The sequence below is a fragment of the Halichoeres trimaculatus genome, unplaced genomic scaffold (assembly GCF_033239565.1).
Source record: "Halichoeres trimaculatus isolate MK-OKI-2021-1 unplaced genomic scaffold, fHalTri1.1 fHalTri1_scaffold_17, whole genome shotgun sequence".
Lineage (NCBI taxonomy): Eukaryota > Metazoa > Chordata > Actinopteri > Labriformes > Labridae > Halichoeres > Halichoeres trimaculatus.
Window position 1 is genome coordinate 8971306 of NW_027437195.1, and position 12125 is coordinate 8983430.

Sequence of the window (12125 nt, forward strand, 5' to 3'; positions counted from 1 at the left end):
TTCAGCGGGGAAGCGTAGAGTGGGTTGTTCCACTGTGGAAACTGGACGGTCATTGCATAAACGCTGTGCTTTGTCCCGCCCATCGGACGCTGAGTGTCTCTGGGGGTCTATGAGGCAGTGGGCTGGCCTGGACGCTGGGCTTCTGTATGATGATTGGATGATCTGTCTGAGGCCGAATCCCTTTTTGATTGACAGTGAAATGAGCCAGTCAGCGATCTTGAAGTATAACCCACCACTTGAGCATCTTCTGAGTTTTACACTCAGTTGTTCTGGACTGATCCGGAGGCTTTATCAATCCTCAGCGAGTTTACCTTTCTTATAAACGACGAGCGTTGTGTTTCAAGATTCTCTCTCTTTTCACCAATAAGCAGCTACAGCTACAGCTGCAGAGCTTCTCCCCCTGTCACTCACACTTACAGCCTGTTGTAGTCTCACGTAGCAGCTCCAGCTGCTAACAAGCTGACACTGAGGGTAGAATTTACGTTTAAATAAACAAATTTATGATGTAGGCCGGAAAAAAATGAGCTTCCCCTCCTTGACTGACCAGCCGCCGCCACTGGTGGAAATGCAACCAGGACCAGGCTTAACCAAACCGTACTGATCTAAACCAGACTGCTTGGTGGAAACAGAGGTTATCACCCTTCCAACAGAGGTAATAGGATGACAAACTCCTTAGATCTTTGTTAGTTAATCAGTCCAACCAAAACAGTCAAAAACAATGTAGTAATCATGTCATGTTAATTTTATGACAAATTTTTTATGTTTAAAACTCTTGTCAAACACTTTTTTATCCCAGTTTTATGACCTTTTTAAAAACTGTCCTCTGTAACAGTTTTAAGCTCCGTCTTTTCGCTGTCATTAAACTCCAGCCATGTGAAGTTTCAGAGAAGTCCGACAAGTGTCCAACCAGTATCCCATACAGGGGTGTGCCTGTCAGTGAAAAGACTTCAAAAGGGTCTTCTTGTGTCTCCTCTCTCATCTCTCCTCTATCCACCGAGCAGCATTTAGAGCTTTGGGACGTTGCCTCATTTGACAGGTCTGTAGGAACTTCTCGCTTCTACAGATGCTCACATACTCCTGTTGACTTTCCCAGTGGTTAAAGGGGTCAGTATGAAAGACCAGACTGGTTTGAGGCTGTCCATCTTCATACAGCTTCATAATGCACTGAGTGATCAGACGTCTTATCAAACTGAGCTGTGATTGGTCGGGCTGCACGGATCATCCTTCAACTCCTCGGTTTGTCTGCTAAATGTTTTTTTAATGTGGTCTATTCATGGCACATTCACAGCGTCATAAACCATGCTAAGATGACATGAAAATCTGTGTGTGGGTGTGTGTGTGAGTGTGTGTGTGTCAAGCATCACAAGTATCCAGATGAGCAAGATTCAGCGATTACCTTTACACCATCTCTCTGTATCTCCACCCTGATCCCTCTTCTCAGTAAGTGACTGTGGTGTAACAAGGGTTCTGTGTGTGTGTGTGTGTGTGTGTGTGTGTGTGTGTGTGTGTGTGTGTGTGTGTGTGTGTGTGTGTGTGTGTGTGTGTGTGTGTGTGTGTGTGTGTGTGATTAGATAGACGAATACACTCAGTATTCAGCCACAGCACCTCCCGCCTCGACTGGCATAGCTGATGAAGTGCCCAAACCCCTCCCTGGGCACTCTTGTGTGTGTGTGTGTGTGTGTGTGTGTGTGTGTGTGTGTGTGTGTGTGTGTGTGTGTGTGTGTGTGTGTGTGTGTGTGTGTGTTGTGTGTGTGTGTGTGTGTGTGTTGTGTGTGTGTGTGTGATGTATGAAGTCAAGCTGCAATTAAAAGGCCTGTCAATGGTGTCTGCTGTCACATAGGCTTTGGCTGTCACTATCGACCAGCCTCAGCACACACTGTACGGGGGGGGGGGGTGTCTCGGAGATGAAGGGAGGAAGAGAGGAAGAAAGGAGAGAGGGATGGCGAGAAAAGAATAAAGAGTCTTCAGGTGCAATCTATTTTAGTAAAATCCATTGAAAACTAAAAATTCCATAAAAAAATAATGAAATTTTGAGGATTAGGTCATTTTGGTTCCAGTGATAATAAAGGTTGTGCTTTTTTTAATAAAAAGACACAATTTTGTTGCCATGCGCACATTTAATAGTTCATCAGAAACAAAAAACATCTAAAACAAGAAACCTAGCCCAGGAAACCGATAGAGGTGAAACACACAGAAAGTGCAGATACAGTTCTTCAGGAGTTGGATCCACTCTGCAGAAATACAGACCAACCAACAAGGTGGAAGACAAAACAAGATCTGGGCATTCAGTGGTTTCTTCAGCGAGACATGGCTGCATCCTGATCCACATGTGCAGGGAAAACCACGGAATGACATCACAGGAGCTTCAGCAGCAGTGGTCAAACCAAACTGGTGTCCAGAGTCCTAACCTGCCACCTTGAGATCATGGCTTAAGGTCCTACAGGGCTGTCCACAAGCCCCTGATCAATCAGAGACAGAAGTTAACCAGGGTCATTGGGTCCAAGCTTTATCTCCAGCTCCATTTTAGTCAGTTTTGAACAAATTCTTTATTTGTTGAATTTGATTCTGAAAATGTTGAGAAGCAACAGATTGAAATTGTGAAGAATTTAGTTTTGTCAGTTTTTCTTGTAAACAGTAAATGAAAAAAATCTGTTTGTTTGTTTGTCTGCCTGTTGCATCCTCACATTTTGAAACACAAAAAAAAATCCACAAATATTTCATTCAATATTTGAGATTGTGTGAAATTTTAAGGGTGTAAAACTTTTTTCCATCACTGTATGTTGGCTCTCCTGTTTCTAACTTGAGCCTCCCTCAACTTTACCCAGTACGGGTTGCACAGACTCAACCCCTGACCCTCAACCTGTTTAGCACTGATTCTCACTGATTTAATTTAAGATAATGTTTTTACTCTTACTGACTTCTGTGTTTTCTAGATGCCAGAGCACTCAGGCATTAATTTACAATAAGCAGATTGAGTAGGACAGAAATTCAGGCATTGAAACCACATTAAAACATCTGTTGACTTTCGAAATAAAATACTTTTTCAATCATATTTAATTGTACTCCAACAACAAACCGTCATAATAAGTAGAGCTGGGCCAGGAGTCAACAGGTTTGAGGTTTTACAGCCCAACATGAACGAGACGAGGATCATCTTTGGCTTGGAAAGCACGGGAACTCCTCTGTGTTGTGACTCCAGCCTCTTGTGGTCCCTGCTAGGAGCTGGACTGAACATGCAGCCGATGTGAGTTGATGGATGAGAGAGCAGGCAGTCAAAATGCATCAGAGCAGAGCCCCTGAAATACCATCACCCTCCACCAGTGATGGGGTGTTAACTTTTTAAAGAAATGCATCATCCATTATGAGACACTCTTTAATATATACATCTCACTTTATTTAGTTGCTCTCTACGAGTTACACTACTTGTTACATTCCTTTAACAGTACTCCAAGCAGTACTCTGAGATGCTCGGTTACTCAATGCAGATGATGACTTTGAAGATGGCTGCCACTGCTCTTCCTGGGTCTCAGTCACCTGGCAATCCTTCAAAAATCACCTAACTATAGAGCCATCCACCCAGAATGAGAACATTTCTGGTGGTTTAAGGATTCTTTAGTTCAGCTTTGTGGAGAATTTTGGACAAGTTGGTGAGTTTGATCAAAGACATTGTTTGGGTTTTGTTTTATGACAAAACAATGCTCATAATGTTTACCACAAAACTAAATTCACTTGCAGGTACTGTGAAAAAGTTCTTTTCGATTCGAGAGAGACCCAATATGATTTAAGAGGTGTTTGCAAGTTTTCTGTCCAGAAAGCTAAGAAAGGTCTTGTGCTGTGGCCACACCGGACGTGAATTGGCAAATTTAAACGCGCGTCACGCCCGAGTCTGGACGCTGGACTATTTTGACAAGCTGAGGGGTTGACGCGCATCACTGTGCAGTCGGAGTAGAGAGCCCGTTCATTTAAAGACTGAAAGCCCAAAAAAGCAGCTGAAAAACAATGAGCTGTGGTTTCAAAAGCATGACAGGAGAGTGTGTGAAAGCTTTGGAGATCACAATCAAGGCCTGCAGCCTCTCCCTGGTAATCCACCAGCCCTGCCTGGCTGTTCCCTGCACTCTCATCCTCGACCCCCGAGACCTCTGACCCCCCGACCACCCAAACCCCCGACCCATGTTCCCGGAGGTCTCCCTGGGGATAATGCAGGGGTCGAGGAGAGAGAGGACGGCAGAGAACTTCCATCTTTTTCCTGGCTCTGCCCCTGCCCCGCTCTTTCCTCCTCTCTATCAGGCTCTAACAACTTTTACGACGAAACTCCATTGAGAAAAAAACAGTCGGACACAGTGATGACCCGTGCAGACAAGTCCAGCTGGAAACGAATATTTACAGAACTTACCTTCAAAACCTGTCTCCTCAGAGACTTTCACTCAAGCCTGTTTCTTGTTTTACGGTAGAGTAGAGTCTCTGTAGAGTACACACGTCGTATCATATAACTCTGGATAATGACACACCGCACAGATTATCTTCTCCTCCATTTTTCCGCTGGGGTTGGAGTCGGAGCAGGTGGCGGGAGCGGCACACTTCATCAAATCAATGACGTCGCGGGGGAATGTCATCGCTGATTGGCTGCCGCGGCACAGCCCAAAGCGAATTTGCGTCGAAAGTTCAATATTTTCAACCCGAGTGTGAGGTGTCTGACGCTTTAAACGAGCCCAACGTGCCGTCCGGGGCAAATCGGCGTCCAAACACGTCATTGCATTGACTTTGTATGTTATCTCAACGCAAATTTGCGGCCGGTATGGCCGTACCATAAAAAGGAGATGTGTTTCTGTTGTTGGGGTTAAACTGCGGAATGATGCAAACATAAACTTAAAAATGTGTAATTCATGTTATATTTTTAGAAAAATGGTTTGTAAAGTTGTTATTGGAAATTATAAGTGTTGATCATGTGAAGATGTTGATGATAATGTTGATTTTTTTTTAACATCTGTTTTTTTGGTAGCTGAATTTTGTTAAATTTGTCAAAAACGTAGGCTGACTCTGTCTTTGCCTTTTCAGTTAATACATAATACAAGAACTTTGGTTTGTTCAAAAATGTTGGTTTGTTTAAAATGTAATTCTTGTTAAAAACTGAATAAATCTTACTACTACTACTACTTCAGTGCAAAAGATTAATTACAAGCCAGTTCAACTCTGCAGTGACAGTTTGTTGGAAATCTAGCCAGGGTTGTTTGGTGGGTGTCGGCATCATGCTCTCATTTTAGCTTCAGCCAGGCTCCAGAGGTCTTTAGTTGCTAGCTTTGTTCTAGCATGATGTTGCTGAAGGTGCTTAAAAATATCTGATGTTGAATTTGCAGCGTTGAGAAGTTAATTCTACTTCGCAGAACACGTCTTTTGCTCGTCTTTAACAGCCCCGGATGTTCAAAAGCAAAGGAACTGAGACAGTTTATCTTTCTCACAAATGAACCACTTCAAGCAAATTTAAAACCTTAATTTTACTACATTTCTCTTCTCCTCCAGCTCATTCTTTCTTTTGATTTTTTTTTCTTAATGGCCCTATTACAAGAAATAGGACACTTAACTGGCTTAGACTTGCCACCTAACATTGCCCCTCATGTCTTGGTTCATTTTTGGGTCTTTCAGCTCATTGCTTTGGTTGCTCAGTCCATAACTGTTCTGTTTGGCTCTCTGCTTTGATTTCCAGAAACTCTGATGAACTTCTTGTGCACAAGCTCAGCTCACGATGCCAACACTTAAAGATTCAAACAAACTTTGCTCAGGAGTTGAACTTGTTTTTAATGACATATCCAGTATTGTATTGTTTACAGTCGTCAGTGGCACACATGTAAATATGATCTACTGTGTATGTACATGACAGTCTTAAGTTTGCACGGTGCACACGGTCCAGGTCAAAGGAATGTCTGTTAGCAGCCTCTTGTTGCTGGAGAATGTTTACAAATATGTTTCGCCCTCTTTCACTTTTACTCCCCACTCACACACACACTCACTTACACACACACACACACACACACTCTGATCACCTGTCTTCTCCTCTCAGAGCAGGATGCGGTATTTAAGGGCACGTGGGACTCGGTTGATGACGAGGCGTCCGTCGTAGCTGAGTGAGGCGAAGAGCCAGGGGTCGGCTGACGACCACTCTGCTGCGTAAACGCTGTCCTCGTGTTCCTCATAGGTCGACACCACGCTGTCTTTCAGGGGCTCCTTACCCCTGAAACACACATACAGACAACACACAAGATGAACGCTGGGGTATGTATGAAAATGGACCTTATGCCATGACTTGGCCCCAGATCTTGATAAAATTTTCAGGACATGTTTAAAATGGAATACAGAAGAAGTGATTAAATTTTGGAGGTGATCTGAATCACTGTCTGGATCCAGGATTTTTTTAAAGGATTCTTTATCATTGTGAGATAGGGCTGTTTCACCATATATGTATATAACGCCACAATAAATGGTCGAATTGCTTTGCAAAACAATACAAGACAAAGTCACCACAATTTCTGACAGATGTAAAAGTACGATCCAGATCCTGGCAATAATCTGGATACTAAGATCTGGAATATGAGATATGAACTGGGTCATCATAATTTTTAACACTGTCAGTTCACAACTTATCCTACAAACCTGCAGCTATCACCAAATTGTAGCAGACAGTCTGCTTAAAGGGAGTATAACATTAAAGTAGGACTAAAGTGTTGGTGACAATCACAATATGCTTGGTGGAGGTCTGAGCTCTCTGAGTGCTTTTCTAGTTAAGCTTTTCTTTTATATCCGTGCACTAAAAACAAATTTTCAAAAAAGGAAAACAAAACCAAACATTTGTAAAAACCAGTTCCTGAAGTCAGCACCAAATCGACTTCTATCTCTGCTAGACTGTTTTCTTGCCCCCTCTTTTTTTAAAGGTTTGTCGGGGAGCAGCGAGTGAAATGACCTCCAAAGGACCTCAGGTATTTTTTTGTAAATAGTCGCTCAGTGAATTACTAAATGTCATCTAAAACATTTCAGTAAACTGCTGAAGTATGAATTCAGAGAATAGCTTAACCACTGAAGGAGTTTTGTGTGTGGTGTCCAAGTCCTGACGAGTGGACACGTACTGAACATACGAGAGGGGTCAATAAGTGCAGTGGAGGGGTTGAAACTGGAGCTGAGAGCTGGTGATTAGGATGAAGAGTTGATAATTGTGGATGAGAGAGTGTCGTTGAGTGTAGGAGCTGCTAGTTATGGATGAGAGGGGGAATGGGTCTGTTATGGATGGAGGACAGCGCTGGGAAATTACTGAATGAGAACTATTACAGATAATATCACTTCAGTTCTAAAAAATAAAGCCATACACTTAGAGGAAAACACCTCAAGTGTTTGGACCGTAGCATATTTCTATCGCTCTGAGGTTCAAAACAGGAGAGAGCAGGTTTCATCTGCATACGACTAATATAAGCAGCTTTCATGTGCATGCTTGAAAATCTCTGAATTGTTTCATTAGTAGGCTTAGACTCCCAGAACTAAGTCAGAATGGGCCCCTACTTTCTGAGATTTGTTTAGATTTGATGTGGAAATTAACTTTGGTGCCACTTTTTAGTTCAGTTTTAAACCTCAGTGAGAAATTTCAAGTCCAACATTTTAACATTTAAATCAGATTACAAAGCGGCGTAATTGAGATATTTTGAATTAGCAATCTGAACCCAATAAAGTATCCAAACTAAAGCTGTGCTTTGAATTCAGAGGGAAATGCAGGTTGATAATCACTTCACAAATCAATATAGTTAAATGTTCGAACATGAACTATCTGCCCAGAAACATGGTCAGTGTGTGTGGGTTTGGATATCCAGTATGGGAGATGATTTGTGTTTAATGTCTGTTGTTTGGTTGTTGTCTTATACTCTCTGATAGAGATTTGAGGTATAAAACTTTGCCCTACACTGAAGAAATGAGCCCTCATTGTATCAAACTTAGACAGCAGGAGTTTAACAAACAGGGTTTGGTACCATTTTCATTTCATCTGTGATGGCTCTGATTTCAGTTCCAGTTCTTTTTAGCTTATGATTCTGAAATCAGAGGTTAAAAAATAATAAGAGGAAGCTGATTTGAAGAACAGAAATGATCCTGGTGCAACCCAGCACAGGTCCCGGCAGATAGGTCAGATTCTCACTAAGGTTTAAAACTGAACTGAAAAGTGGCACCAAAGTTCATTTTCCATATCACATCCAAAAATACCTGGTAGAAATACTTTTCATGCAGAAATTCTTGGCACTGTCCTCCACCAATTACATTTAACATTTTACATTCTAGTTGTACTTTCTATTCATATTTTTACTCTATTGTGTGTAAGGGCAGCTCTTATTACTTAAGTTCCTGCTGGGATAGATGAAATATTTCTGGTTATTTTGTCCAAATTAGTGCAAAGATGGAATGTCAGATTTTATTAGTGGTTATTTTCTAGCCAGGAAAACAGAATATGAAATACTCCATTTATCAGGGTGGGAACTTCAGCTGTTTCAGTTGTCTTCTACGTCAGTCTAAAAGCCAGCGATGGTGACGGTGTGGTGCTGAATATCCTGACACAGCTATAGCTATAGAGGGGTCATTTGTTTATCATACAACTAGGGTGCAGAAATACTGTGGAGTATAATGGTTTGTCAACTGACGTGGAGGAGTTAACTACCAAAAAACACATTTTTGAACTAAATATCATCACTTTGACGGATGGTAAACGGCTCCCAGGTTTGTGAAACAGCAGTGAGTGGACAGAAGAGATCAGCAAGTGGACAGATATTAGGTGGACAGACGTTTTTAACAGAGAAATCTGGCGTGTCCCCAGAGAGCAATTTAAACACACAACTATCACTTGATGCTCATGACTGCATTATCTGTGTACACTTACCAGACTGTGACAGACCAGGACATAAACATGTCAAATCAGAAACCCTCCCAGACCAAAAGAGCTGACAGAGTCTGAGACCTGGTTCACAATAAAAGAACCAGAAAACTATGTCCAGAGTTGATCATTTATTTTCAGAGGTTGCTGGTGTTTCAGTGTAAAGTGTGACCCTGTTAACTGGTGACTCTCGGCCATTAATCACTGATACTGACTGAGAGTCACCAGTAAGCATGGTTGCTTTAAACTCCAAAACACTGGTTGCTCTGTGATGGTAAAAACTTGATAGACGTTACCTCTGTTGTATAGTATTATTTCTGAAAACTGACCAAAAAACAACCGTACATTTTTATGCTGATATCAGGTTGAATTTAATGTTTAAAAACATGCTAACTCGTATGTATGAACGAATGGAGCTAAACGCTGCTTCTGTGGTCAAGATGCGCATCTTTATGATGACGTAGACTGATAATCCCTCTATAGCTCCTCCATCTTATTTAGCAGAGATCTTGTGTTTTCCATAATGAGAGGTAAAACACGGCTCTTATCTCCTCTCTTAAAGCCTCCGTCATCTTGCACCAACTTCCTTTTCTCATCATTTTTGCCTCTTCTGCATCCTTTGTGCATCTGTAGAAATCTCAGTTTGGCAGATGACAGGCTGGGTTCAGAGCTACCAGCTGAGCACAGTGTGAGCACAGCAGGGTTAGCTGCATCAGTTTACCTGCAGACTCTGTGATCCCAGGTTCAAAAACCTGTTCTCTACTTTGACATTTTTTGAGTTTTTTGCTGCTTTTAAGCCAGTGGTTATTCTAAATTTAAATTTCTGTTTTAAAATCTATGTATCACGTCCCATATATTGCATTTCCACATTACTGTCAGAGTCAGTAGTAGGCAACAGCAGAGGCTGAGTTGCCTACTGCAGTAATGGCTGGCACACAAGATGGCGGCACACACAAAATGCTCTCTGGATTCGTCTTTAAGCAAGAGCACTAGAACACAAAAGCCAAAACAGATAAAAATAAAGTTAAAATCTTAATAAGATCAAACGTCACGCTGTCTAATACCCAACAGTGTAAAAAAATAAGAATTGAAAATCATAGGCTGTGTAACTCTTACTTTTCCTCCTGGTGGTTGTCCTCCCCCTCGCTGAGCTCCTCATCATCCACCAAGTGCCCAAACGGCTCGGAGGAGATGGACACCATATTGGAGAGGATGAGGCGGCTGTCACTGCTGGCAGTCAACACCAGCTGGTCATGACTGTGGTTGTAGCGCACGCTCCACACCCTGGTGCAAACAACACATACAATCCCAGACGTTTAGTGACAAAAGAAACCATGAGAACAGTTCTGAGCATGAATGTGTTTCACACTCTGCAGTCGAGATGAGAGATTAATCATTCCCCATAAAACAAGCATTGATACTGTAAAAACAGACATATTAATGATTGAGGAAAGATCAAACAGGAAAAATAGAAACAGCCAGTAAGTCTGTAGTTGATGCTGGTGACTTAAGTTTATGCTGAAAAGATGTCTGCTTCAACTGCAAAACCTTTAAATCCTCTTTCAGCTGTGAGTAAGAGAAAATAGATATCTAAGATTAAAAATAGAGTATAATAAAGTTAAAAAGCAGATTCAGGCAGCAGAAGAACAACTGAGAGACTCAACCATTCGGGATAAAATGCCTTTCGGTATGAGTGGTTTGGTTTTCAGAAAACTCTGGTTTCAGACAGGAAGAAACTACTGCTTCAAGCTTTCACAGACCTGACCAAAGAACAGTGTGAGCCAGGTAGACTCAGCCTCTTCTGGAGGAGGAGTAGTGTGAGACTAGAGTAAGAGAAACGTGGTTTTGTCTCTCCAAGGAGACGGCACAGTCCTCTGAATAACCTGTACTTTAAAAATAATAAAGGGGGTGTGGTGTTTAAAGTCTTTGAGCTTTAGAGGAACTTTCATTTAAACCTGATGCAGGTTCCACCTGCAGACATGCATCTTCATGCTCCAGCCAGAGCTTTGCGGTTGACAATAGCCACTTTCAGACATCCCAAGATCCTCTGCTCCCACACTGTAAAACAGTCAGACCTTTGACAGTATTAAATCTAAACTTAAAAACATTTAATTGCACTGGATTTTAACACCTGTTGAGATTTAATATTTTGCTTTAATCTTGCACCTGCTGTATAAATAAACTAGACTTTTCTTGATGGAGTTTTATTCAATTTTGTTGTTGTTGTTGTTGTTTTTTTGTGTGGAGAGAAGAATCTTCAAAAATGGTTTGGCTCAGTTTCAATACATCTTTGATACAGTTAGGAAAACAAATGCAGCCCTCAAAATGTGTTTTCTTTGAACTTGTACCCTCAAGATATTGTCCAGAAAGCAATGATGGTTCTGTCTTATCAGACTATTTTTTTATATCAACTCAAGTGACAGATGCAGTGGATTCAGAGCTCTACTTGCTGCTTGATGAGTAATTATTGTCTCTAGATTGATTGCACCAGGGCTGCACGGTCTTACAGCAGTTAGCTCTGTCGCCTCACAACAAGATGGCTCCTGGTTGAGATCCTCTTGTGCATTGTCCCTCTCCTGCTTCCTCCTACCAAAAACCTGTTCATGGATGAGTGGTCACTCTTTGAGGCCTGAAGGTGTGAGTGTGTGTCTCTACAGTTTAGCTCTGTGACAGGCTGGCGACCTGTCCAGGGTGTGCCCCGCATCTCAACCAATGGCAGCTGGGATACTCCCCAGCTCCCTGAGAGCTAACAGGATTAGAGCTACAGATAATGGACATATGGATGGATGGATGGATGGATGGATGGATGGATGGATGGATGGATGGATAGATAGATGGATAGATCATGTTACTTTTAACCTCAGTGTATGCCTAATACCTTGCTAGGTTTTCAGGATCAAGACTGATTATTCAAAGTTTAAATAGAATAGAATAGAATAGAATAGAATAGAAAATACTTTATTTATCCCCGAGGGGAAATTCAGGAGTCACCGCAGCATTTAAGAAAACAAAAGTAAGAAAGAGTATAGAAAGTGCAAAAAAAGTCCATAAGAAATTAGATGACGACATCCCGTCCACCACTCGTCCACCACTCTCCAGCCCAGCCAGCCTCCACCTCCACAGGGTCCAGGACTGAGCCTCCCCAGAAGTCTGTTCAGTCTCTGTCTCCTGGATCCTGTCTGCTCACAGCAGGCGAAGCTCCTCCAATGTGGCGCCGGCGTCCGATGTCAGC

General features: G+C 42.1%; 1 protein-coding gene across 1 annotated transcript in view; it reads right to left on the reverse strand.

Annotated features, from left to right (window-relative positions):
• Positions 1–5812: 5812 nt before the first annotated feature.
• eipr1 (EARP complex and GARP complex interacting protein 1) overlaps positions 5813–12125 on the reverse strand; it is a 75803-nt gene continuing 69490 nt past the window's right edge. Inside the window, exons 8-9 of the mRNA XM_074691317.1 lie at positions 10010–10177; positions 5813–6226 (exon numbers count right to left, since the gene is read on the reverse strand). Coding sequence (XP_074547418.1) covers positions 6052–6226; positions 10010–10177 — 343 coding nt within the window. The 3' untranslated portion in view covers positions 5813–6051. The remainder of the gene's footprint in view (positions 6227–10009; positions 10178–12125) is intronic.